Source organism: Tympanuchus pallidicinctus, unplaced genomic scaffold (assembly GCF_026119805.1).
Source record: "Tympanuchus pallidicinctus isolate F22 unplaced genomic scaffold, pur_lepc_1.0 scaffold30, whole genome shotgun sequence".
NCBI lineage: Eukaryota > Metazoa > Chordata > Aves > Galliformes > Phasianidae > Tympanuchus > Tympanuchus pallidicinctus.
Genome location: NW_026294748.1, coordinates 1,748,533 through 1,774,956, shown reverse-complemented (window position 1 = coordinate 1,774,956; position 26,424 = coordinate 1,748,533). Strand labels below are relative to the sequence as shown.

Here is a 26,424-nt window from a genome sequence, read left to right as displayed (position 1 = left end):
GATAGTGAAACATTTTTGAAAGCAGAGGGCACCCCCAGGAAGAGCATTCCAAGTGCTGGGAAGAACCTAAGAGGCGTTCAGGAAACATGGAGATGTGGCACACACCGTTAGCAGATGTGGTGGTGATGGGTTGGTGGTTGGACTTGATGATCTTAGAGGTCTGTTCCAACCTTAATGATTCTGTGATGGAAAGGTCTGAGCTGATGCAGACAATAGGGCTGAACTCTGGGAGCTGAGCAGCTCTGTTGCTCCCGGTGCTGCCAGAGAGCACCCAGCCGTGGAGCACAGTGGCAGAGCTCATCAGCAACCTCTGCACAATGTTATTTGACTGTTACAGCACCTATAAAATAATAAAACCCTACTCCACAGCGCAGGTTCAGGATGTGGAATATGCTGCAGGAGGAAATAAAGGGAATGGGCCATCCAAGCAGCACAGTGCTGGGCAGGGCTGTGGCCCTAACAACAGCCCCACAGTGACTGCACCCAGAGGTGGCAGCTCTGGGTAGCTGCCAGTGCACAAGGTCCTGTCCTGAGCCTCACAGAATCATTAGGGCTGGAAAAGGCCTCTAAGGTCATCAAGTGCAACTCCAACCCACCCCACTGTGCTCACTGTGTCCCTCAGTGCCACATCTCCATGGGCTTCTTGAACACCTCCAAGGATGGTGACTCCTCCTCCCCCCCATGCATCCCTGGGCAGCCTGCTCCAGTGCCCAGCCACTCTTTGGAGAAGAAACTGTTCCTGACATCCAGCCTGAACCTCACCCGACGCAATGTGAGGCCATCACCTCCCATCCTATCATTAAATGCCCAAATGCTCATTATCCAATCCCTCCTTTGTTCACAACTTCAGAAGGTTGCAGGTAGGGATGTTCTCAGTCTGACATTACAGCATTTTCAGTGAGCTGTGCCCAGTGCGTGGCCAACCCCAATGCAACCCTGCAGCTGCTCCTGCAGCTCACAAAGCAGGCTTTCCTTTTTTCTTTCCCCCCCACCAAAATCATGTATGCAAACATTTCCTATTTCTCTGCTTCCATGATTCAGTAATTCAAGCTTAAGCAATAAGAAGTGCAGTAATCCACATATTTGTGTGAAATAATAGTAAATTCATGCCTTCAATGGCTTTGGAGTGCTATGCTATTAAGACATTTTCCTTTTCTCACATTGAAGGCAAAATACAGTTATTTCAAAACGGTGAAAGAATCAGCTCATTAGTTAATAACGAGGAAAATAGATCCTACCAAGGGAGAGTGCAGTGGATGGAGAATAACGCAGGAACTGAGTCGACATGCAGAAAGAGAAATAAAACCAACCCATGCACAACGCGTTGCTGCTTTCTGCTGTAAAATATCTGAATCCAACAGGAGGGTGGAGGACGGGGGTGGGAAGGTGGAAACGGGCACAGTTCAGCCTTTGGTTTGGTCCTTTTCAACACAGCTCCATCACAGCATAACAGGCGCCTTGCAAAGGCAAATTTATTTAGATGGTGAGGAGATGCCAGCGCAGCCTGGGTTTATCACAGAGCTAATGGATGGAAAAGCAGCCAAAAAAGACAACACCGTGCCAATGGCTCATCAAGAAGAGAACTCAAACCCCCTGGCACTGAACATCAGTCCTTGTTTGCTCGCTCCTGGTTTCATGCAGGGGATTGAGCACTGAAGATGCAAAAAAAGCCCCAAACCCCAACATTCACAGCCTGAACATACGAGAAATTTCAGCAAACCAGACCAAAAAGCACAACACAATGACCCGTGAGACCTGTGCTACACACAGAGCTGTGTGGGGCTTTTTTTGTTGTTTTCTTGCGTTGTAATTCTGGCAGGAAGAAAGTCTCCATTACTCGCTTTAGGTCAGTGATTCTTATCAGTCCCCACCAACTGCATTTGTGGGCAGCACCAAACATCCACGCAAACGAAGGGGGGTGGGAGGGAAGAGAGAAAAACAAACTGCATTCGCCTCTTGTCCTTGGCCTGCACTACCTGACCACTGTCACGAGGCGAGCAGACGGGCTGCGGTGCATTCATACCTGTGGCCACACAATGAGGCACTGTGTGTGCTTTTGATGACCCCCTCCCTGAGACACATATCACTATCAGGAAGCCGGCCATGGCTTCTGTTCACTTAGCAACAAAGGGTGCTAATTAGGGAGCTGCTTTCCACCTCCAGCGGGTGGAAGATGCTGCCTGTGGCGGGGCTGGATGGGGACACTGGTGCTGGGATGGAGATGTTGGTACCATGATGCTGATAGCCCTACCCTGACCATGCACTGAACCCAGTGTTCTGGGCTGCCCAGCTCTGCTCTTTTGCTGTCTTCTCCTGTTTATGTTGGATGAATCCCTTCTGGAATCATAAGGTCGGTCTTCATCCTGTGCAAAGCAGTGGCAGCGCAGCCCCCTCCCCATGCACATCCCAGCACCTGCTCTGGGGCAGCCCATCTCAGCTCCCACCCCAATAAATAATGCATCGGCCAGCCCTAATTAACACAAGGGAAGGATGATATACATTTCTTCGTTGCTTTAAGTTACATTTGGTTAGACACTGAGGGAAGAGCTGCCTCTAGCTAAAGGGTCAGATAAGCCAGAAATCAATACCAGCGACTGCCTCTGCATCCTTAAATCTCACACCCCATGCTGCCAGCACAGTGCTGGGGAGCTGAGGGTGCCCCACTTCCCACAGGGCCCTCCACCCCCAAAATGCCAAAAAAAAACCCTTAAAACTACTGAAAACCTGCCTGTCACCCAAGTTCAAATGAACCAAAATGCCTGAGGACAGCAAGATGAAATAAGAGAATGCCCTCCAACTTCGCCCTGCAAGAAGCGACAAAGCCCCCCAGATAGGCTCCTGCTTAAAAATAACAGCAAGTTATCACTTTTTTCTCCCAGTGAGAAAGTCCTGGGATTAAATTTTTCCTCTTAAAGATCCCTCTGGAGGGAATCAGGGCTCCTGCCGACTGACCCGCAGCCAAGAGATGGCCACAGGTGGATGTGCCCAAAGATGCTCTGCATGCCAAAAGCCCCCCAGCAGCCACACGGCCCCTCTCCTTCGCAGAAACGCTGTCACTACTTTGGATATTTTCTAAGAAAAAGGAGGAAGGAAGAAAGAAAAGAGGAAGTCACTCTGTTACTGGTAAAAAAAATACATATATATTAAAAACAAAACAAAACCAAAAAAAAAAAAGCCGAATAAGAAAGTAAAGAAAGATTTGGTTCTGAGCCCTTCATCTTTTCACAGAAAGAGGCCCCATGGTCGGAGGACGTGCTCTGTGCCCACTGCCCACAGCCCAGAGCACAGCCCAGCCCCAGCGCTGCGCCGCTGCATGGCTCTCCCACGCACAGCCCTGCTGCTGCACGGCACTCAGCGACCGCAGCCTGTGCCCAGCCTGAGATAAAGCACCCGGCCCCACTGCCAGCTGCAGCTCAGCCCCACGGAGCGATCCCAGAGATGGGGGTTTGTGGCACGGCTTTGCTTCAAGGCGCAGCTTGATTTGAGCGTCACCTTCTGATGCTGACAGCGGATACTGAAAGCGGGGTGACAGTGAAAGCGTGAGGTTTGCAGAGCGAGATCTGCTGCCAGAGATCACAGAATCGTTCAGGTTGGAGAAGACCTCTCAGATCCTCCAAGCCCATCCCACCGTGCCCACTGACCACATCTCTCAGTGCCACATCCCCACGGTTCTGCAACACCTCCAAGGACAGACCTCTCCAGCTCCCTGGGTAGCTGTGCCAACGGTTGCTCTTTTGGAGAAGAAACGTTTCCTAACATCCAACCTGAACCTCCTGTGGCACAGCTTAAGGCCATCACCTCCCAGCACTGTATTCCCATTAAGACAGCAGGGCTCACATTCACCCCAGATTAGAGCAGCCATGAAGAGCAAGGCAGGGCTCCCAACACCACCTTCCACACCACTCAAAGCCCCATCAAACCCATGGGAACCTCAGACCTGCTAACCGAAAAACCAACAGGATGGAGTGAAATCTGGAAATGCCTTAGCTGTTCCGAAAGCCTTTTGCTCTCATGTGTGTGCACTTCCAAGAAGCCCAGGTGGGTTTTGTTGCATCTGTTTTAACATGTATTACGTGCTGTGGTTAAATCTAATTTCTTAGATTCACAGTATTCGTGGGTTTACCCTGAACACTCCAAAATTAGTACAACCTGCCTTTAAATACCATAATAAAAAGCACATAGTAAGCACTTAGCCTTTATTTATGTCATCAATGGTTTCAAGGAGGATGAATCACACTTCCTCCTTAACACTCCTTTCTAATATCATTTACTATAAATAATGCACAGAGAAAAGAACGAGGGATGGTGACAGAGAGCAAAGTGCACTGAGCTCACTGCCAGCACGCTGTCCCCAAACTTGGTGGCACAAAATCACTTTGGACCTGCAAGGAGAGTGCGTCTGCTGTACAGCACATCAACAGAAACCTCAAAACAAGATCAAATGCTAAGCAATGGTTCTGTAGTTTTGCACATGTGTGCATAAATACACATAAATGTGTGTATATATTTATATATATACACATAGATAGATGGGTGTATAGGAATATACACACACATATAGAAATATGCTTACACAGATACACATGCAGACAAAAGCTGAATTACATCACATGTCTAAAAATGACCAGAGAAATGACTTTAAAAGCAAACACTGGCTCCAGCTTATTTCTTCTCTTTCCGTCCTTCTTGGTAAGCAGGTAATGGAAATGCTCTGGTGTTTGGGGTTTCGGGCTTTTTTAGTTTCTTTTCGTGTTTTTTGGTTGTTTTTTTTTTTCCACTTGTTCCATTTCTGACTGCTTTATAGGTCACCCAGAGGTTCCTACCACGGCACAGCACCACGTCCCCTCTGTGTGCTGCTGGATGTGCACCCTGAGCGCCCCCCAGCCCTGGGCACCATGTGGGCACCCCACACCAACCCCTATGAGCAGAGCACAGGGTTATCAGCTCACTGATGCACCCAGATAACCACCACCCCTGTGCTGACACAGGTAACACAGCCCTGCGTTCAACAGGGATTTACCACAAGCAGCTCGAGTTGCAACTGAATTATGCCCCTCTTGCTTAAATAGAGAAATATTTCCTAAATTACATATTGCCAGCTTGTTTATTAAACAACATGCCAACAAAAACAGCGACAAGATTACGAAAGTCAATGGAAAACTCAACTAGCACAGTGGGGCACGCATCCAGCCGTAATCTACTTAAAATCAGTTAAGAACACTACAGTGAAAATGATGGAGGCTGAGCTGGCTGCCATCCAGAGCACGAACACCATCGGTCCTACCACCCCAAATAGGGTTGGGTGCTGAGCACAGTGCCCCAGCACTTCCCTCCGGTTGGAAAACGGATGGAAAGAAGGAAAAAAAAAACCACCTTTATCCGTGAACAACTGGTGGTCAAGCAGCAGCTGTTATCCCTGTAAAGGTATCTCTGCACACGAGCTGCGGAAGTGATCCGAAACGCTGCCAGTGCAAACTGGTGCTCCAAAATGATAACGGCTGTTTCAGAATCACTGCGGTGCAGATAAAGAATTATCTGGAGCCAATAACCAGGCGGCACTTCTGCGTGCCCCCCAGCAGTGCTTTACGATCAGGCTGAGGGCTTAGAACAGAAATCGGTGTCACAAAGGGATGGAAAGTCCTCGAGCTCACGAGCCCAAATTCGTGGTCCCCAACCTTCCCCGCTGCCTTATTTGCATTGACTCATCGCAACGATGCAGAAAGCTCTCTCTGTTCCTCGGATGACACAAATCTCTTCTGTCTTAATTTCTGCTACATGCCACGCTCTGGGCGCCCATTGCACGGACATTTCTCAATTCCTAATCTTCACCGTAGCCAGAAAGGAAGCAAATCTCTGGGCAGACAGCACAACCGGCCACGTGCGTCCTTCAAACAAACAGTAGAGCTGTGCAAAATGGAGCCATCCCATGGAGTGCAAACTCTCTTGGGCCATGCAACCCCAAAAATACAACAGCTGCCCAAAGCCACGCAGGGCAGCGGGACGGCGCTGGGCTTTGTTGCAAAGGAAAGGGTTGGAGGAGAGGGGACAGACCCCATCCCGAGCATCTGGACACCGCCTCGCTGCTAAGGTGATGCCAAATGAAGAATTAAACCCACTATAAAGCACTTAGCTGCCTAACACAGGCCGGAGAGGGGAAAAAAAAATTGCAAGAAGAATGACACAATCCAGGGCTGCCCAGAAAGAAAGAATGAATGGAATAGGCTAATTTACACAGGAAGTGAGCACTTACCAGACCCTTCATCCTAACACACAAAACCCTCTGCCATATCTGGAAGCAATTACACCCAGTTAACATGATCTGCCTGCCACTAAAATTAACTGCAAACAGAAATATTTTTCACTTTTGCAACAGGAGATGCCATGGCCCCGTGTTTGGCTGCCGGGAAATATTTAGTAATTACTCATTTAAAGTCTCTCTTGAAGCTGTCAAGGGGAGAGGGGGGGAAAAGTAAAAAGAAAATTCATGCTAATTATGAGCAAAAAAGAAAACGCAGATCTTCTTACCATGCAGATATGGGCAGCAGTGTTAGGGAACGGGCAGCATCGCGGCACGGCACAGAAGGCTGCACAGAGAGCCTGCTACAAACCTGTGCTTCTCGCAGCACTTCCACACATTGAGGGGAAAAAAACCAACCCAACAACAAAAAAGATTTGCCAGTGTCACCCTGAAACAGTGCATTCCCTGTGAAAGGGATCCTGCATGCAGCCAATAAATGCCATTTTAACAAACTGCGCTTTGCGAATGATAACAAGAAGTGAAAGCTCTGCAATGCTTGCATGCCGCCGCGTGCTGCCCCACGCAGGTGCTGCCACACCAGCCAGCCAGGAGAGCTGCTGCCCGTTGCTGGGCAAGGGCAAAAAAACATCGTGGTGTTTTCTGAGGGCAGCTGCAGAGCTCTGCTTGCAGAGGCGCCGCCATCCACCACCAAGATGCGCGATAATCGACCGCCCAGCGCCGAAGCCAAAGCGAGCCGCTCCCCCTCCGCGCTCCAAGCACTGCATGGAAATGGTTAAGTCCCCCACCGAATAAATCAAAAGTTCAAGGCTGCAACATACCACAACGTATTCCCTCTCTCCTTATGACAAGAACCAGAGAAAGCCCGAAATCCCAAGCATCCTGCGCGGGGTCTCGGCTGGCACTCACAGGTTACACGCTCGGGGTCAGCGCCGCGGACCTCGGCTGCAACATTCATTTCCTGAGCAGGGCAGGTCCCCCTGCCCATAAAGCTAATAAGAGCTTCCTCGCATGGCAGCCCTGCACTGACAGAGCTACTTGTCAGCGGCCACGCAGTGGGGGAACGCTGGTTTCCATTAGGCGGTTATGATGCCAGGTGCCACTAATAAGGCCCATCAGCGAGAAACAAGAGCTGCCAAGTTGTCTTCGAACTCTGGAAATAATCACGGGCAGAGTTTGGGGGCTGCCTTTTTGTTATTTATTCTTTTTCCTCCCCCCCCCCCCCTTCTCTTTTTTTTTTTAAAGTTTCGATTGCAGCCGACTTCAGCGGAACATAAATCACCGAATGCTTAAAATGAAATAAAAAACAACTACTGTACCCGGCTACCAAAATTAACACTAATAACATCTCACAAAGCACTTGGGATCTGATTTATCACGTTTATTGCTTTAATGGTATACTGCATCTGTTTCTCACTGTGACATGTTGAGCGGTGCCAACGTGCCTAATGGCATTAGTATTACAATGCTCAGCTAATCCACTCGAAGACAAATGGAGGTGAGGTTGGCAAGCAAAGAGCCAAAAGCAGCAATATTTCCCTACGCAGCCACTTAAGATTTGCTTCGGCACTGCTGCAGACAGAGCTGCTGGAGGTGTCCCAGTGCACGCAGTGACAAGCAGCAGCCAATGGGTCCATTCAAACCCAGGGCTTTGTTAGGGACCCGCGGTTTGTTCCACTTCGCTGCACCGCATCAAGGAGCGCAGGGATCGCATGGAGAGGCTCGTGTGTTCTGGGGAGCCAGAGCAGCCCAATTGGCAAGGCAGTGAGCAAGCAGATCTGCTGCTCCTCTGTGCTGCACAAGCATGGAATGCAGCAAAGGTTCGGGGTTCCAGGTGACAGGGCAAACCTAACCTTAAAATCATCCACCAGAGCACGCTCAATTGTAGCACCTTCCAATCTGTGCAAAAATCAGATGTGGGAATTTGAAGAGAGGTTTCCCAAGGTATGCACTGACATGGATTTAGGGGAGAGGAGCAGGCACCTTCCAGCCAAAACAGCACCAATGGGAATCGTGGTGCCGGTTATGATTTGCCTTAGACAACACTGGCACAAAGAACTTTCATTTTCCAGCTGGGCATCTTCATGTCACAGAGGGACATGTGGACAACACTGCCAGCACACAGCTCTGCTCGGGGTGGCCCCAAAGGACCACACTGTGGGTTTGGATGCTCTGCCCTTCAAACCCTTTCCCTGCAGAACGGAAGGATGATGCACCGAAGGAAAAAGGGAGAACTGTGCCACTCACGGACAGCACTGAATCACATCTCCCTGACAGCTTTCTCTGCTGCTTTCGATGTGAATATATATATATATATATATATATATATGAAACATTCATTTTATAAAGTCTGAACGCATTTAACCTCACGATGACAAACTGCCCCGGATTCAGGCAGCTGCTCAGCACAGCCCTGCAGAAGCGGAGATTTTTCTTCATACAAACAAACCGGAAAAGGGCCACTGAACTACAGCTTTTTGGTCTGCAATTAGAAGCAGCAATCAATACTAACATTAGATTAAGTTTGAACTTTGTTGATCCTAGAAGGAAATCTTTTATAAAAAAAAAAAAAAAAAAAGGAAAGAAAAGAAAAAAAATTCAAGAGTCACCAACTCAATACGCACTCAATTAGTCAAAATCATAAGCTTGGTCAACAGGGAAGACGGATCGCAAAGCGGCCGACAGCCATCCAAAAGGCACAGGGTGGCTGTGAGGCTGCTCCTGGGGTTTGGGGACCCTATGGGGACCTGCACCCCTGGGTGTTCTTTGAGCAGAACACCCAAACCAGGGCCTGGGGGAAGCACCATGGTCTTTTTTTCCCCCCACGTGCACATATTTCCCATAGGAGGCAGGGGCAGCGCTCAGAAGGTTCTCAGACTCTAAACATATATATTTATACGCATCTAGGCATGTGTGCGTGTAAACAAACATACACACCATATGCAGTCACTCACGTAACATAAACAGACACTGTACATGTTGGGATGCTCTTGGCTCATTAAGTGCTCTCCGTGCAGAGCACTTTGGTCTCTCCTCTCCCTGCCGGGACTCCAGCACACAAAAGCCACCGAACCAAGAGCTCAGGCAGTGCCAACAGAGCTGGAAGTGCTGCATCTGCCCATCAATCCAACACCTTGAAAGCACAGGACTGGAACAAACGGATGGGCAGACAGGCACTCATCCAGCAGGAGACAGAGCAGCGGGCATCCAACTGCAGCCTGCAACACAGCAGGGGACAGGGCTGCTTCTGTGTGCCCAGGGCAGGGTTAAAAGCAAAACCACACCAACAGGCGCCCAGCAGAAAGAGGTCACCTAAAGCAGCGGCTCCATGGTGACACCGCTGTCACTCGGCACACCCTGGGAGCAAAGCAGCAGCACGGTGCAGCTGCCACCACCTGCACAACTGCTCCAGCAGAGAGTTATAGATCCCAGCGTAGCGTGGATGCTGTTTAACAGCTCCATAAATACAATGGGATCCCACAAATCCTCTCGAAATGGTAATTTTCACCACGTATCAGAAAGCAAACACTATAAAAAAGCCACATGAAACCTTGTCTATGCACAAACTGCCTTGGATTTCGATTTTTTTTTTTTTCTCCTCCTCTTTTAAAGTTCATTTGACTGTTGCCCAACACCTTTCAACACAGACCATCTTACTAATCAGTTTAAAAACGGCTCAAAGGATTTGGCTAACTCTGAAAAGTTTACCAGCACGCAGTGACTGCACACAGCCATGGCCTCAAAGTAGGGGCGCACCAAGTTCCGCACTGCCTCAAACCATCCTTCTGGGGCCGTGTTTTTAGCAAACGCTGCTCTGCTGTGTGATCAGCCCCAAACCTCAGCAGAACACAAGGTACAGCGCGGAGCAGCAGCAGCAGCCCTGGCACAAGATCAGGATTATGAACCAGTTCCAGCATCGGTCACTGCTCTGCGCTCAGGGAGAAGGGAAGGTGCTGGTGAGCATGGCAGAAGCCACGTTAAAATTCTCACTGAGCATTCACTGCAGCTCTCCCTTGGTGACGTTCAGCCTGCATCACCCTACGGCAAGCACGGCTGGATCCTCGTCCGAGCGAAAAGCTTTAGGCAGGCATCATCTGCCCCTCGCACGCACACACACAGACCCCAGCTCTCCCACTTACAATGCAGGGGAACAAAGCAGAACCCTGCTGCACGAGTGCACAAAGCAGGAGGGACCCTCCGGGGCAGGGGGATGGCTGTCAGCACGGCACGGCGAGCCACGAAGCACCACCAGCTCACGGAGCTCCGCAGGGCTGAACGCTGCAGCACCAGAGATGCAGCTGCTGCTGCTCTCACGGGGGTCACCTGCATGGCCACGACCACACGGGCTGGAGCAGCCCCTGCTAGCAGCACCCTCACCGTCCCTGCGTGTGCACGACGTTGTGAGCATCGGGACTAATTAACTTGTTGATTCATTAATATTTGGAGATGATGCTCAGTTCGGGCACTTTGGGGACGCTGCGAGGAACTCTGGCAGTGTGTATCTGATAGCAGCATGCATCTGATAGCAGCACGCACCGGGAGCAGCCAGCACACAGTCCCACAGGCACCGAGCACCACGGTATCCCCCGGAGCACACCCACCCCCAGCCGCCCCCTCCAGAGGATAAAAGCTGGACCTGGTGATAAAGCAATCCCAGCCTGACCTGCATGTTACTTTGGGCAAAGTGCAAATATTTCCTAAACCGTGCGACTGAGCAACACCACCACGCTGGTGTTAAACTACAGGAGCGGCGAGCCGTGCAACGCAGCAATCCCAAATGTCATCCAGGTAGTAGGATAAGAGCACGCAGCAGGTCTCTATCTCCCCTGCAGAAACAAACCCTGCAGAGCACGGGGCACTCACACCAGGGTCAGGGGCTCAGCACAGGGTGGGAGGATCTGCAGAGCACGGAATCTGCAGCACAGATCCCTAAACTCAAACGGCAGCGACCGTATGGGGCTCTGCAGACAGCAGCCAGGGAAACCAGCAGGGTTTGTGCTAGCAAGAAACACCTACAACATCTCGAGCCTCCTCTGAGCAATGCACCCCACCCAACACTCACTGAAAGGAAGCTTCTGGCACAGCTGCCAGCCTTGAGAAAGTTAAGGTAGTTCTCCCTCCGTGTGAGGTTGGCAGAGCGCACGCTGCTCCACATCCCAATTTTGGGCTCACAGCATGGATTTGATGCTAAGCCTTTAGCACACCCAGTCAGAAATCAAAACCCACTACCAAGATCACGCCCAAGCGTCACATTCGCTTTGAGAGCAAAATACAACAACAAACAGAGGAAAAGACCTCGGCAACAGCAAAACAAGCAACCGAAGGCGCGCGTGGAGCCGGACGCAGCGAGGACTCACCGGTGCTGTTCGACGGTCTCGTTGTCCGGGAGCTCTGCCCCACACACACTGCACTGCTCGCCCACGGCTCTGCTCTCCGTTTTCATGCCGGCTGCCAACTCCCCGAGCTTACTGAACAGCTCCCTCTGAATAAAGCCCTGGGGCAGGAGCCCTCCATAAGCGCTGAAGTCCATGGACACGGCCAGGGCTGGCTGCATGTGAAGAGTGGATGTCATGGAGGGCGGCATGCTGAGCACAGAGTCACTTTTGTGGTTAGGGAGCACGGAGTAGACACCCAAAGGCTTCTCGCTCGCAGCCACGGACTGCTCCGGCCCCACCAGCATCCCCTGGGCGGCCTCGGGAGGCTGCTCTGCGCTCTCATCGCGGACGTAGTGCAGTTCGCGGGCACTTGTGATAACACTGCTGCGGGTCGGGGTGCCGGGGTCTTCCTTGCTCTTGTCATCAGATTTCTCCCCACTGGAAGCACCCGACTCCACCGGCCGTGGGCTCTCGTGGCTGGAGGCATCTTCCACCTGCATCACTTCGGTTTTGACTTCGCTGGGGCCGGGGTGGCGGCCGGCAGCGTGCGGCTCCTCGGGGACGTTGTGCTGCAGGGCACCCTGCAGCAGTGACTGCCCGATGCTCATCAGGCTGTCCACCGCTGCCTTGGTGGGGCTCATGGCGGAGAGGCCAAAGGATGTGGAGACTGAGGGGCTCTGCTCCACCATAGTGCCTGGTCCGCTCTGCCCGGCCGTGCTGGCGTAGCCGCTCTCCTCGCTGGAATGCTTGGAGATGAAGAGCCCCTTGATGTACCTCGATTTCCTGTCCTCCTCTTCATCGGCACCTCCATCTGTCATGGTGACTTCGGCATCGTTGTCATCGGATGCCTGGATGGTCTCCAAGATCTTCAGGCACTGCTCTTCTAGATACTCTATTTCTAGGATCTCAGCTGCGTAGAGCAGGTCATCCAAGTCTTCAACCTTTGCCTGGAGGGTGGCCGTGTAAGCATACTCCAGAATCTGCTGGAAAGTCTTTGGTGAAAGGAAGTCCAGGGTGTAATGCTGACTGTTGCGGTGGAAGAGGATCTCAAACATTTTACTAGTGCAAGCTAACACTGTCCTGTGAGCGTGGAACTCCTGGCTGTCCACCATGATGACCACGTCGCACAGCGTCCCCGCCAGGCGCATCTGGTTGGCTTTGTGCAGCAGCCCCGTGGGGTGGCAGGGGTTCTGGAGCTGTATCATGCCCATCTTAGTCAAATCCATAGCGCTCCCGAGGTTCACTCATTAGGGTGCCTTACCGTCGCTCAAATCTGGGACTAGCTTTGTGTGCCGACTATCTGCGAAAACAAAAGACAGAGGGGGGGAAGAGGAGAAAAAAAAAAAAAAAAAAAGAGGAGGGACGGGGGAGGAGAGAAGGAGAGGGTGGTTAGCCGGAGCTCGGCGGCGGCGAGTCACGATGCTCTGAAAAGTTTGTGCGCTCGGCTCGGGGCCGGCATCCGCAGCGCTCCGGCGCGCTGAGAACCGCGGTCCCGCCGGCTGCTGCTCGGGAAGGAGAGCGGCAGCCGTAGGAGCGCATCGCCTCGCATCGCCCGGTGCGCGGAGCCTGCGAGCACGCCCAGCTGGGCACGGCACGGCAGCGGCAGGCAGCGGCGGCCGCCCCGTCCCGCCCGCAGGGCTCGGACCCGGCGCGGCGCTCATCAGGTGCAGATCGAGAGCCGCCGCGCCCGGCGCAGCTCCGCGCCCAGAGGCAGCGGAGAGCCGCCAGAGCCGCAACCGCGCATCGCTGCGGGGCGAGGAGGGGGGAAAGGAGGAGGAGAAGGACGAGAAGGAAGAAGAAGAGGACGGCAGCCCCGCGCCCGCCCGCCCGCTGCCCGCACTCACGGCGGCCGGCGGCTGCTCCGGCAGTTCGCACTGCCCGCTCTCATCGCCGCCGCCGCCGCTCGCCGCGCCGCGCAGCAAATCACCGCGGCGCCGGCCCACGGGCCGCCCCGCGCCCACGTCAGGCCGCCCCCACCCCCGACGCCGCCGCCCGCACCATCTTGACTGCTGGCGCCGCCGCCCCCCCGGCCCCGCCCCGGCCCGCCCCGACGGGGGCCCCGCGCATCCTGCGCGGCCCCGCGTGCGCCGCTCCGCGGGCAGCGCCGCCGCCTGCACTCTGCCTGCACTCAGCCCGCTCCTTCGGGGCCGCGTTCCCCGCTCCCTCCCGGCCCCGCGGGGGCACCTTGCGACGCGACTCGGGCCCGCCCCAGCGCCCAGCGGCGGCCCGGGGCTCGAGAAGCGGGGCCGGGGCGGGCGAGCGTCGGCTGCTGGACAGCGCTTGGCTCCGCCGGCCGCTGCCAACAACAAACATGGAGGAGCCGGCGGCCGCGAGGAGCCAATGAACCGGAGCCGACGGTGGCGAGCGGCGCCCGACTGCGGGGGCTGCCCCGTACCGCTGCCCCCCGCCCGCCCCGCCGAGCCGCCGCGCTCCCGGCGCCGCGATACGGGCGGAGGCTGCCCGCCCCCCGACGGCCCCGCGGGCGGGCACGCACCCACTCACCCGCCGGGACACCCCTCAGCTCGGAACAAAAGCGCTCCCGGGGAACCGAGCCGCGGCCCGGCTCTAAGAGCCCGCGGCGATCGAATGGAAGCGGTAGGGACGGTCACCAAAATCCAAGTTAGGGGCCCGACGCCAGCTTTCGGCTGGAAAGCTGAACGTCACGCTACACGCACGTCGCTTTGGTAAAGCTACGATTGTCCGAACCCCTTCCCCGAGCGGCACCGAGTTCGGATAGGAAGCGCGAAAAGCCAACGAGCCCGCGCCGAGCACAGAAATAGGGACCCGCAGCGCTGGGGGTGTTGGCACAGCACACACCGGCAATGCCCACATCGGGGACCTGCAGGGACAGGGGAGCACAGATCGCTGCTGCCAGCACTGCCTGCAGCCCGGCCCTGTCAGCTAAAATAACAAATAAGGACGGCATTAGTACAAAAATCCCCTTGGGGTAAAGCAGTGCAAATGTAATCTAAGGAGAACGTTATAGGGAAGTGTGTTCATAATTATAATGGGATTTAATGTACTTTGGGACCAGATGATAGCAGTCATTTAACAAGAACGGCCTAATAACCGAGGACCCACGATGGAGGCAGTGGTGCTGGGGTTATTGGATACATACTGCGATGCAGCATTCGCTGTGCAACGCTTCAGGATAAGGATAAGGCATCAGCCACCCCAATTTTTCAGGGGTTGCCACTCTGCCCTTTCAATTGGCAGAAAGCTGAAGTTCAGAACGCAGGCAGCCAGGATGAGAGCAATATGTTTTTTCTTTTTTAATTGCCTACGACTGCCTGCCTTCCCTCCCCCTCCACTGAAACCGACTGAAAGGGGGAAAATAGCAAAGATGGTGTGGTTTCAGGTGTTTGTTTACCCTCCTCTAACTTTTAAAAGGCTCGATTTCAGGGCTGAAATTTTAAAGACAGTTAGGGGTATGTTTTTAGTGTAGCTCACATGAAATTAAGCTGCATGAGTCCCATTCGCTATAATGGAAATCCCACGGCTAAATTCCCATGCAGCATCCTGAAAATTAACCCCCCAGTCCTTCCAGTGAACTGAAGCATTGCACTTTTTGTTGCTTTTTTTTTTTTAATACACATAGTAAAAGCTATTGGGTTGTTTAAGAGACTTGCTTCCTACAGCTCTTGTTTTCTCCCAAAAAGGCACTGGACTGTCAGTCCTAGGAGCAGAAATCCCACACTTCTCCAGGCTGCAGGTGCACTGTAGGTACTGGTATGCCTTATACTGTGCTGCAGTGGTTCCCAGGCTGGAGGGAGAACCAAAGCCCTTCTGGACCATGGGCTGAAGTAGCAGGAAGGCAGATGTACTCCCAGCAGCTGGGCTTGTGCTTTGATTTTGCCACCTGCATTGCAATAGCACGCCTGTAGGCTCTGCACAACCACCCCAAAAAGTGAGGAGCCTCTCTCCAAAATGCTGATATTTGCTGAACTGGGGTTAAAACCAAGAGTGGAGCAGCAGTTGGGCCCCGTGGGGATTGAGCTCATCTGCCCCTTGCAGCTTCATGCCCCATGCCTGGGAAAAGCTCTCTCTAAATGCAGCGCCCTGGTGCTTTAGAGACCTCCATGGACAGCTCAGGTTTTGAATTTGGAGTCTGTCTTAGAGCTGAAAGATGAAGCAGCACACAAGAGCTGCTCGGACAGCTCATCAGAACATCTTTCCCCAGTTTGCGTTTGTCAACCAAAACCCAAAAGCAACCTCCTTCTCTTGGGGATTTCTGCTTCGCAGTGCCCTGAACAAAAGCAAACGCTGAAAACCCCTCGTCCTCCCCAAACCACAGCACAGGGCTCTCCCCCCACCCCGTTGCTCTGTCAGCACACCGGGTGCTGCTGACTCGCCCTGCTCACCGGCGCTGTTTCAGGGACAGGATGAGTCAGGCAGCACCAATCATCCTTTTTTGTACAGAGCATCCAGTGACAGCTGCAGCCCATTTGCCACATGGCCAGGGCAGACTCGTGCCTTGCTGCTCCATCACCTCCTCACACACTGCCCGGATGCTCTGCGATGCTTTCCACCACCCTTCTGCCCACACCTGTATGCACACACACACAGCAATGGCCAGCTAAACCATGCAAGCAAATTACAAGTTTTTAGGGGGATTTATGCTGCTTTCTTCCCCACTCTGACTGCTCCTCTCACCTGCATGTACAGAGCAGGGAGAGTCCTTGCTAGCAAGGAAGTGGACTGATCATAAAACACATAAAGCAGGGAAAAAAGCCAAAATCTCTCACCCGTGACCTTAAGCAACATCTCGTTCTCTCCGACCGATGGCCTCCACATGCTACACAGAGGAAATACTAGGTAAAAACCCACACCTGCATCCTCCTCCGACCCCCAAAACACCAAATCCCAACACAAAAAGCTCCAGTGTTGGCCTGCAGGGCTGTTCCCAGCACCCCAGCATGAGAGTTAATCGGCCATCACACCCCCCCAGGATGTTCCATTTCGCTCCCATCTCTCCCCATCAGTTTCCAATTTATTTACTTTTCTCAACTTAATCCCCACCTTGTAGTGTAACATGTTTATTAGAAAGGAACCAGCACGCTAAATGAAGCCAAGCTGGGTTCTTGTGTTAAATAGCAGTCACGCCCAAGTGGCTCTCCATGTGCCATTACTCCAAGTGATTGAGGCAATTTCTTCCTCTGCCACGAGTTTAAGTTGTAAATCTCTCAACCAGATACAGAGGCAATGATGTGCTGCCTATTGCGGTTATTATTAACCTCTGGCATTAAACTCGTGAGACTTCCATGATTTCTCTGAAAGGTCTTCACACGAATGGACCATGCAGAGTACTGCTATCCTCCCAAGGAGCTGCACCAGAACAACCCAGAATCTCCAACCACCTCCTGTTAGAAGACTCCAAAATGCCAATAAAAAGGGGAAAAGCATCCTTGTTTGGGATGTTCAGAAAAGCAGAGGCTGCAGGGCTGCCCTCCAGCTGGCTCCACTCTGTCACCCCAAACCCTCACTCACACAGCTGCTCTGTCTCCTCCAGCACTGGGGAGGTGCCCTTTGCAGCCACAGACTCCTTATCTCCAACTTCACATCCCAGAGACAGATACAGTGCAACATCTACTTCTCCTACTCACCAGGCACTAAAAGCCATAGAGGCAACACAAGCCATACCTCTACAGCTCTGCTCACCTTGGCATCCCCCTGCCTTACTTCTTTCTCCCGTTACACACAGAGGGTGGTGAGGCACTGGAACAGGTTGCCCAAGGAGGCTGTGGATGCCCCATCCCTGCAGGCATTCAAGGCCAGGCTGGATGTGGCTCTGGGCAGCCTGGGCTGCTGGTTGGCAACCTGCACACAGCAGGGGGTTGGAGCTGAGCACTGTGGTCCTTTTCAACCCCAGCCATTCTATGATTCTATGATTCCTTGGAGCACGATGGCTGCCCACCTGAGTTGCACACAGGGTGAGGACGTGTTGACTTGACGTGCTGACTTTCCTCACCCAGAACCTTTCGGCTTTTCTATGACTGGTTTTACTTCCTTGGCTTTTGCAGGGTTTCCCCATCTCACTGAGCTATGGAACAGTGGGACAAAGATTCCAAGCGTTGCTCAGCATTTAGGTGGGAAGGGATGAACTGCAAACTGAGATGTTTGAACTCCAATTAAAAATGCACGACTTTCCTTTAAGTTGAAAACTGGTTTTGGGTATTCCTCCATACTTTGAGGGACTTGTAGCATCCACACTCCTGTGCACACACGAGAGCAGTGCATGCAGGAGCACTGCAGCACGCTGTCAGGCATGTTAGCACTGCTCTGAGATAGGGTACAGCTCTGCTTCCACATGCGAGACGAGCTGACAGCTCATGAAGAGCTGATTAAATGTGTTAGACTTTAAGAAAAATACATAGACAAAGCTGTTTATGAGGAGGAGGGAAGCAAACTGCCGTGGGCCCCTGGAAGGCTGCTCAGCATGCAGCCACGGCACGTTAAGCTTCCTGTGAAACCATTGATTAGCACAAGGATCCATCTGAGCCGTTCAGATATCGGACCCGGGCGCATTGTGGCTGCACTGGGGAGCGGTGAACAGTCCTTTTATTGTGCTGCAAGTGGTGGCACAAAGGGAACCTGAGAGTCACTGAGAGGATGCAGCTGGTTTGGGGGCTCTGGCGTGAGGCAGGGGATGCAGCCCTGCGTGCTGCTGCTGCACAGGGGATGCTTCTGCACTTTGCTGAAAGTTATCTGTCTTACAGTCTATGTCAGAGCAGTGCAACAACCCAGCACCACTGGCAGATTTGCTCCAGTTAATGGGAAGATAAAGTCTGACCATCATCCTTTCCCTTTGCTTCTCCTTACATTTGCTGGCCCCAAGCTCTGATAGCATCATGCAAACAGGTCAGCATATGCAGAAGGCATGGCAACAGGTACAGATAACTGCATCACCCACCTGACCACCACAGCAGCGCTGTGCAGCTCCACGCACCTGAGTGGGGCTGTTGCCCACATACACGTGGTACAAATCAGCAGTCAGGCTGACCAAATCCCCATTCCTTCTTTCTAAAAGGGCTGCTTTAAGGAGCACTGCAGCCCAATAACAAGCACGGCACAGTAAAACTCACATTTCTGCCCAACGTTGCTGCTCTAAGCACCTCTCCGAGTCAGTGACATCACTCAGTGCCAGGCTCTTGTTGCTGCCATTGGGCCCCAATGGCCACAATAGGAGCAAGGTGATGCCATTGCAGCACAAGGATCGGTTCTCCTCTTGAACTGTGCATGATGGGCTTTAAGATACAAAAGCCCAATGAAAGAAGAGAAACTGCCATTTGCCCCTTTTCCATGTGCACAATTTCCTCACTTTCCTCAGCTTGTACGTTTCCATTCCCGAGTCCCCCCCGCCACCCCACTTTGTCCAGGTTATTTATACTGTGAAGCCCTGTAAGACAATAGGGCTAATTAGTGGCTTATGGCCCTAAGCCTGCAAATACTGCGGGGATCATTGTGAGCTGTGACTCAGGACGGTGGCAGTCCAGCCCAGCCTTCCCGCATTCCTCCTCTAAATCCCCCGACACAAAAGGGAATTTATCCACAGTGACTCAGCGAAGGAGCACCAACTTTACAGCGCTGCAAAGCAAGCAGCCGGGCTTTGAACTGGTGTGTTTATGTACTCTCCCCCCCCCCCCATCAACGGGTAGCCTAGTTAGTAATTAAATAAAATGTCTCCCTCTAGCAGGCTATGACCTAATCATTTGTACAGTACCTATTTTTAGCCTTACCCTTTGTGTGGATTCGAGATCGCTCGGTCCACAAGCAGCAACTTTTTGAAGTCTTAATAAGCAAGGGGGGAGGCTGGCTTTGTTCAATGCACTGCGTAATTGTTTTCCCTCTTTTCTCCTTCTCTTAACCTAAGATGTTTGACATCCTGCATGGGACCGGGAGGAAGATGTGCCAGGGCTTTAAATGTCAGCCCCAACTGCATGCTGCTGAGGAGGCTGCACGCCTGCTTGGTAAAGTTCACCCTGGAAAAAAAACACTTAAAATACAGCAGAATCGACACTGGAGCCTCACCACAGCACTGCTGGGTTGGCTCATTCCGGCCCTGGAAATATTTGATGGTCTAATAAGGTTTGTTCCACACCTTCCATCCTGCTTCTCTATCTCCCTAACCGCAGCGTTGACTTTCGGTTCTCCTTAGAATTAATTCAAGCCAGGCATCATCTGCACTGCTTTGTGTGCCCCCAGGAACACAGGACAGAGTTCTGCCTTGGGACAGCAACCTAAGGGGATGTTTGTTCTGTAAGGATCATGGCCAGGCTCAGGTTGGTTAGGGATCTATCACACGCTGTTCTGAGCACAAGATTAACATACCATTAACATGACTTAGAGCCTTCACTGCCTTTAAATAGTACAATTTTCAAGAGCCTCTGACTTGGGAGGTTAGATCTCACTTTTGGAACTGGCTCAGGAATACCGACAGCATTTGGCCATCCTATGGAAAGCAGCGAGCAGGGCTGAGGTACTGAGGTGATTTGTTCAGTTTCATGCTATGCGAGCAAGCCAAATATTGGATCCTGGTCACCAAGTGGACACCTTTACCCCAAATTTCATCTTTCCTCTATCAAGGGCAAAGCTCCATATCCCATTTCCAGCTGCATGACTCATCTGTTCCCCTTTCCAAAGCCATATCTGCCTGTGTGTGCATGCCAGCATGCGTGCAGGGCGCACTGCCATTTCTGACAGTGCAAACAAAAGCCCACGCTTATGGAAGCCTTTTTCACCCCTTTTCTTAACATATCCGAATGCTGAAGATTCTCACTCAATGCCTACACAGCTGGGGAAACTTGTCAGAAGGGCTCCTCCTTGTTTTCTTCCTTGCATCAGGAGTGGTTGAATCACACAGAAGCATTTCAGAAATCTAAGATGCTCTGCGTAATGAAGGTAACCCCACCTCCAACAAGATTTCTGTTCATCACTTTAATCATTCCTAAGACCACTCTAAAATTTATACGACTCCAGGTCTTACAAATGGGGCAGGAGAAAGCCTGAAGCCAAATGTTACAGTCTTCGGTTCAAGGTTAGATATTAACTGATTTTATTTCCTTAATAATTGCCAGGAGACGCAATAAACCCTCAGTATCTTATCTACCCCAAAATTCCTAAGTGACCAAAGCCTCAGATAACGTTTGTGCATCAACACAGTTTGCAAACGACCCTTTTTGAGAGATATTTATGAACCCCTTGTGAAGGCTGGGAGATGCATTCCCCATCACTCTCTGCAGCACTTGAGTCAGAGGTGCTGCAGCGCCCTCAGCCATCATGGTATGCATGCAGGAGGAAGGTTGGCTGTGCTCTCCCAAAACACCTTCCCTGCTGGGGGGGCCCCCTCAGCCTCTGAAGAATGGAAGCAAACAGTGTTGCAAAGCTGTTCCTGGATAAGAGCAATCTGCTGGGGGCCAGAGGTTCCAAAGTATTGCTGCAAGCAGCTAAGGATGTGGATGGGTTGGGATAACAAGGCAGCCCACGGCCATCACAGGGGCTCCAAGCACCCCAGATTCCTCTAAAGCAACTTCTCATTCCCAGCTTGCTGTTCTTCACTAATGAGCTTTTCCACCTCCATTCCTTGTGCATCAGGTGTTTCGTTCACAGTACAGAAAATCCCAACTCCACCACAAAGGGATCAGAATTTCATTCCTATTGCATCTTACATAAGTCCCAGTAAGAAGTTCCAGTTGGCACCCAGTGCCAGCTGGAAAACGGGCCCTGGCTGGGGCTCCAACCCAGAGACCCTTAATGGGACACACTGTCAAAGCATCCCCCTCAGGATAATCAGAGGGGGGAAAAAAATTAATCACAGCTCTCACAAAAAAAAAAAAAAAAAAAAGTAATTACCTCTAAGAAGTGTGAAATGGAATAAAGAAAAATTTGAAAAGCCTGAAAGCGAATAGTTTGGCATGAATGATGCAGAACACTAACATCTCATTTTATAGCTGTTCCAGAAGGCATCACCACCACCTCCCTAACTCTCCACCAGGGCTGCAGGATTGCCTCCTTCGCAGGTTGGCCAAGCATGGTTAACCTTTGCCAATGCACCAGGGGTTGGCCAGAGCCCAGCCAGCGGGGACAGCATGTGCTCAATGATTGTGGGATTTGCTGCCTCTAAAAGGGGCACCGAGGTTGGCAGAAAGGCAATTTTAAAATGACCATTTGGGGGAAAGACTCTGAGCGTGCAGAGAGCTTAACCCTGGTTGTGGATCAGATATCATGGGCAAAGGAACGGCTCAAAGTTTTGGAAACAGGATACAGAAAAGCAATCTTCCCATCAGCAAATACTGCAGAGCAGAGTTCTGACCCTCCACCATGTGTCAGAGACAGGTACTGCTCCAGCCCAGCACCTGGAAGGGATGGCTCTGCCAAATCCCCCAGTGCCTTGTGCAGATGGAGGGAAGGCCAAGATTGGTACGCTTGGCTCTACTGCATAGCACAGGCTGCAATAAAGGACATAAAACTGACGGGCACCCTAAAAAATCTGGCTTTCTTTCAGACATGAAGAGGTGCTATATTGGCCAGAAGGTCAGCTCCTCCACCAGCACTGCTCAAGAGATCAGAGGTGACCACAACTGCCTCTGTCCATGGATGGTGTCAGGTGGGTTACAGAGGCTCACAGGGATTGTAGTGGAACCAAAAAGTCTGATTTCATCTGCGTTGTCATCATCACACTTCTTTTATTTGCATTTCATCACAATCATCTGTTATATGTTCTTGCCTACTTGTTTGCCCCACAGTATCCAAGGTGAGCCAACTCAAGGCTGTCAGCTTCATTGCCATCCCCACCTCCTAATACTGCTGGAAACAGGACCCAAGTGGGGCTGTATGCTGCATAACACCCATCTTGTTCTTCTCCCAAGCCCACTGAACAACTCCAAGACTGAGTTTGTACTCTTCCTAGAGTCAGAACACCCCGCTTGACATCCCACTATTGATTGTTCTTTCCACTGGCACAACTTCACCCCTTGCAGTGTAAAAATCCACATTGTGTAAATGTGCCAGCATCCAAAGAGCTTTGACGCAGCGCCCTGAACTGCTTCCACAAGGATGAAGCTCGGATTTTAACAAAGGACAAATCCCAACCATCAACTGCAACCTCCAAGAGCTGAAGATACCGCCTGAAGAGTGGTGCAAACAACAACCCAAGATACGTAAGATTGGACCTCAAGCTGCAGTAACTCTGTTCTTCTGGCAGGTGCTCGGCCATGGATAAGCCAAGAGATCACCCACATACCTAACCCCCAGGATGCTGAAATATGATGAGGAAGGGGTGAACAACAAGGGAACAGAAGATAGACTGCAAAAATCAAACGCTTCCAAGACAGCCTTCTGCTTTTGCCAGAACTGACAATTTACTCTTTTCCCCCATCAAAATGAGGCAAAGCTGCCACGGTTCTCCAGGAGGAGAAACAGAAGGCTGAGGCAGACCTTTGCCAAGAAGCACTGAACTCCTGGATGCATCCAAGCAGCACCCAGCCTGCACCAGGGACTGTATGGGTCCTCCTCCATCGTTCCTCCCAAAGCTGTTGGTGCTCAGAGGGAAGAGAAGAGTGGGGAAAGGAAAAGGAATGAGTGAGAGCGCTGCCTACTGCAAATATTGACAGAACCATTATGGGCATGTATAAAACTCCCATTTGCGTTATGTGAGCATTATATTCTTTGAATACTTCTGTCTTGAGGAATTCTTTATTTTGCTATAGAAGAAAAATGTTTTCATATTCTCTCCTGCCGTTCAGACCTGCAACCCAGTGAGCCCTTTTGCCCTTGAGAGCCATAACATTATTTGTTAACATTTTTATGATGCCAAATGGTCTGTGCTAGAATGGGTGCCATTCTTTAGCTGGGAAACCATATGGCATGCCGAGTAATAAATAAGGTATTGTGATAGTTAATGAACCTAATTGCTAGCAAAGGCTTTAATACAGAGAATGTGCTGCTGAGAATTTAGCACCACATTAGAGATGCAGCAGAGCTCCTCTGACTTCTGAGGCTTAATTTAAGTTCTATATTGCAAACTCCAGAAAATAATTCCAAACCCTCCTGCTGGAAAAGCAACCTGCTGGTAGACTGTGATTATACTGAATTACTAAAATCGCAATCAATTTTATACACTCAGTTAACCCTTGCTGGGGAACTCTCCTCTCGATTTGATAGGAAGCCTCTTCAAGATGTACTGGACACAAATGACTGTAAGCATTATGGTCATCATCAGGACAGTTTCTCTCCCTGCATCTCCCTCTTCTGGGAAGGAGCCTTTTAAAGCCTCTCCGTGCACCAGTCGAGCTGACTGCCAGCAAAGCAGGGAGTCAAAGCCATGATTGTGGACAGTCACTGCTACTTTACGCAGTCACCAACTTATTAACTGCTGCCATCAAATCACAGCAGCCAGAAGTGGCACAAAGCACAGGTGCTGCATCTGCTTGGGAGCTCCTCTGTGAAGCACTTGCAAGAGGAGCACAAGGAAACTTGCAAGTGGAATTTTGCTTTATTTTCAGCTTCTTCAGCCCTGGAGAACGGAGGAACTCTGAGCAACAGAATCTTAGAACCACAAAATGCTTGGAGTTGGAAGGGAGCTCAGAAATCATTCAGTTCCAACCCCCCGTGCTGAGGGCAGGGCTGCCAACTGCTCAATTAAGCACTAGATCAGGTTGCCCGGAGCCACGTAGAGCCTGGCCTTGAACACCTCCCTGGGATTGCATGGGATCACATTTTAATGTGAAATCTCTCCACTCAGAAAACCTTTAGATGGGCGCCATGCCCATGGACTGGCAATTGCCAAAATGCTGGCCATGCACGCCCTATTGCACAGTCACTGTCCCCGCCACCTTGTGCAAGGGCTTTGTAAAGAAGCCAACTGAAGTCCAGAACACCAAATATTCTCTGTTCAGATTGACACAAAGTACATGAAAGCCCACATGAAGATACAGAGGGTTATGGAATGCTCATTCAGGAGGGCTGCAGTCCTCCAGGCAAGACCTGCTCTGTGCTGAATGGATGCCACAAAGCCAGCTCCCCTCCTGCTTCAGCATTGCCAAGCCCTGGCAGAAAACAAGCAGAGCAGGTACGCTGGTCCTGTGCTGATCCCAGCAATTGAATAGTGCTTGTGCTTGCTCCCACCAAGCAGCAGTGGGAATAGCAGCTTTCCTTGGGCTCCAGGCAATGCCAACACCTTGCACGAGCTCAGCTCCACCAAGAAATGCAAAGCCCTCTCTGCATTTGTGCTGCGGGCTTTGGGCAAGCAATGCAGATTGAGCATGCTGCTGCTGGAGGAAGGCTTTGCTGCAGAGGCAGAAGGTGGCTGGGGCCAGCGCCCGACTGTAGCATCCAATGAGGAGAGCGCCAAGATAAAGAGTCGCAGAGTGTGGATTTAATACTGTACATAAATACACTTTACAATCTCAGGAAGGCTCTGTGCTAAGAGGAAACCATTGGAATATTTTATAGTGATGCAGATCGAGTGAAAAGACTGTGAATAAATAAAAGGGAAGATAATTATTTGATGGAGTTCTCTTAGGATATGCCACAGCGGGGAATACTTACGGAGAATACATATTACTAGAGAGACACAGCTATTCAAGCATCAAACTAACCTATAAATTGTCACAGGAGAAAATTGGAGGAGAGGAATGGATGGGGTTTTGGGCACCGCTCTCATTATTAACATCGGGTTTCTCTTTCTACCTTTCTCATCACAATTCCCTGTGCCCAAGGAGTCACAGTCTCTGGAAGAGGGAAGGCTGCGTCCAATAAATGTCTGTTAGGAATTACAGCCAAGCTACTACAGTAACGAGATGGTGTCATTTATGTCCCTGCCATCTGTGCCCGTTCCCTGCACGCTGCACACACGGGCACGCATCCCATGCCCACCCAACACTGGTGCTGCAATACAAGGACTGCAGAAGGATGTGAGCCCAACCATCCCCTTCCTACCCAAGCCCAAAGCAATGATGGGTTCCTGGCTGCTGCCCAGCTGGGTGTCCCCCAGGGTGTGCAGGTCTCTCCAAGCACTGCATTTCCCTTCTCCTAGCTGGTAACCAGCTACAGGAAAAACATCACAGCCTCTGCTGTGCCATGGCACCTTTTGGCGTGCAGCTTTCCCTGCTGCCAGCCTTCCCAGCCGAGGGTGCACCACGTGCACTTGGCAGCATCTCTCAGAGTCCTGCTCTGTCCCATCGTGGGTTTGTCTGGAGCCAGACTGCTTCCTACAGGCAGCACTGCAAAGAGCCCGCAGTCCCTGCATGCAGCGGCACGCGCCGCCGGGCTCCCCGCAGCCCCATTTATAGGCTCAGATCTCCGAGTTAATAATTAATGTAATCACCCAAGTGACTTTACTCACCGATATCCTTAATGGCCACTTGCAGCTTTAAATAAGCCGCAAAAACCTGGATTGTAAAATGAAAAAAAAAATTACAAGCCGTTGCAATGCGTATCATACATTCACCTAGCAGTTACTGAGCATTGATCCAGAGGGGCTCCAGAACCACACTGGGGACACAGCACTGCCTTGTTATGGAGCCGGCCAGCCCCACCATAAATACGGCCGTGATAATCACAGGCAGGCTGGTAATTAATAAAACAGCCACTCTCCTTTTCACGCGCTGAATTGGAGCCTTGTTGCAGCATGCGGACCCCAAACTTTGCTCATATACGTGCATTTATTTTCCTCAGGAGCAAAAAGATTTAAAGCCCCTGTTCTTGTAGGGGGGAGACCTGACATTGCCTGGAGTACAAATGTGGCAGTGGAATTTCTAAGCGAGTTTAATGAATGTAACAGTAACACAGCAGGTG

At 51.5% G+C, this 26,424-nt stretch overlaps 1 protein-coding gene across 4 annotated transcripts in view; it reads right to left on the bottom strand.

The window, feature by feature from the left end:
- Positions 1 to 26,424, bottom strand: part of ZBTB16 (zinc finger and BTB domain containing 16) — an 87,881-nt gene that overhangs the window by 57,761 nt on the left and 3,696 nt on the right. For 2 of the 4 annotated variants that reach the window (XM_052697061.1, XM_052697064.1), the window contains exons 1-2: positions 13,476 to 13,591; positions 11,614 to 12,931 (exon numbers count right to left, since the gene is read on the bottom strand). In XM_052697061.1, coding sequence (XP_052553021.1) covers positions 11,614 to 12,857 — 1,244 coding nt within the window. In that variant the 5' untranslated portion in view covers positions 12,858 to 12,931; positions 13,476 to 13,591. Of the gene's footprint in view, positions 1 to 11,613; positions 12,932 to 13,475; positions 13,592 to 26,424 lie in introns of those variants that run through there. The other 2 variants (XM_052697062.1, XM_052697063.1) reach the window with 2 other exon arrangements.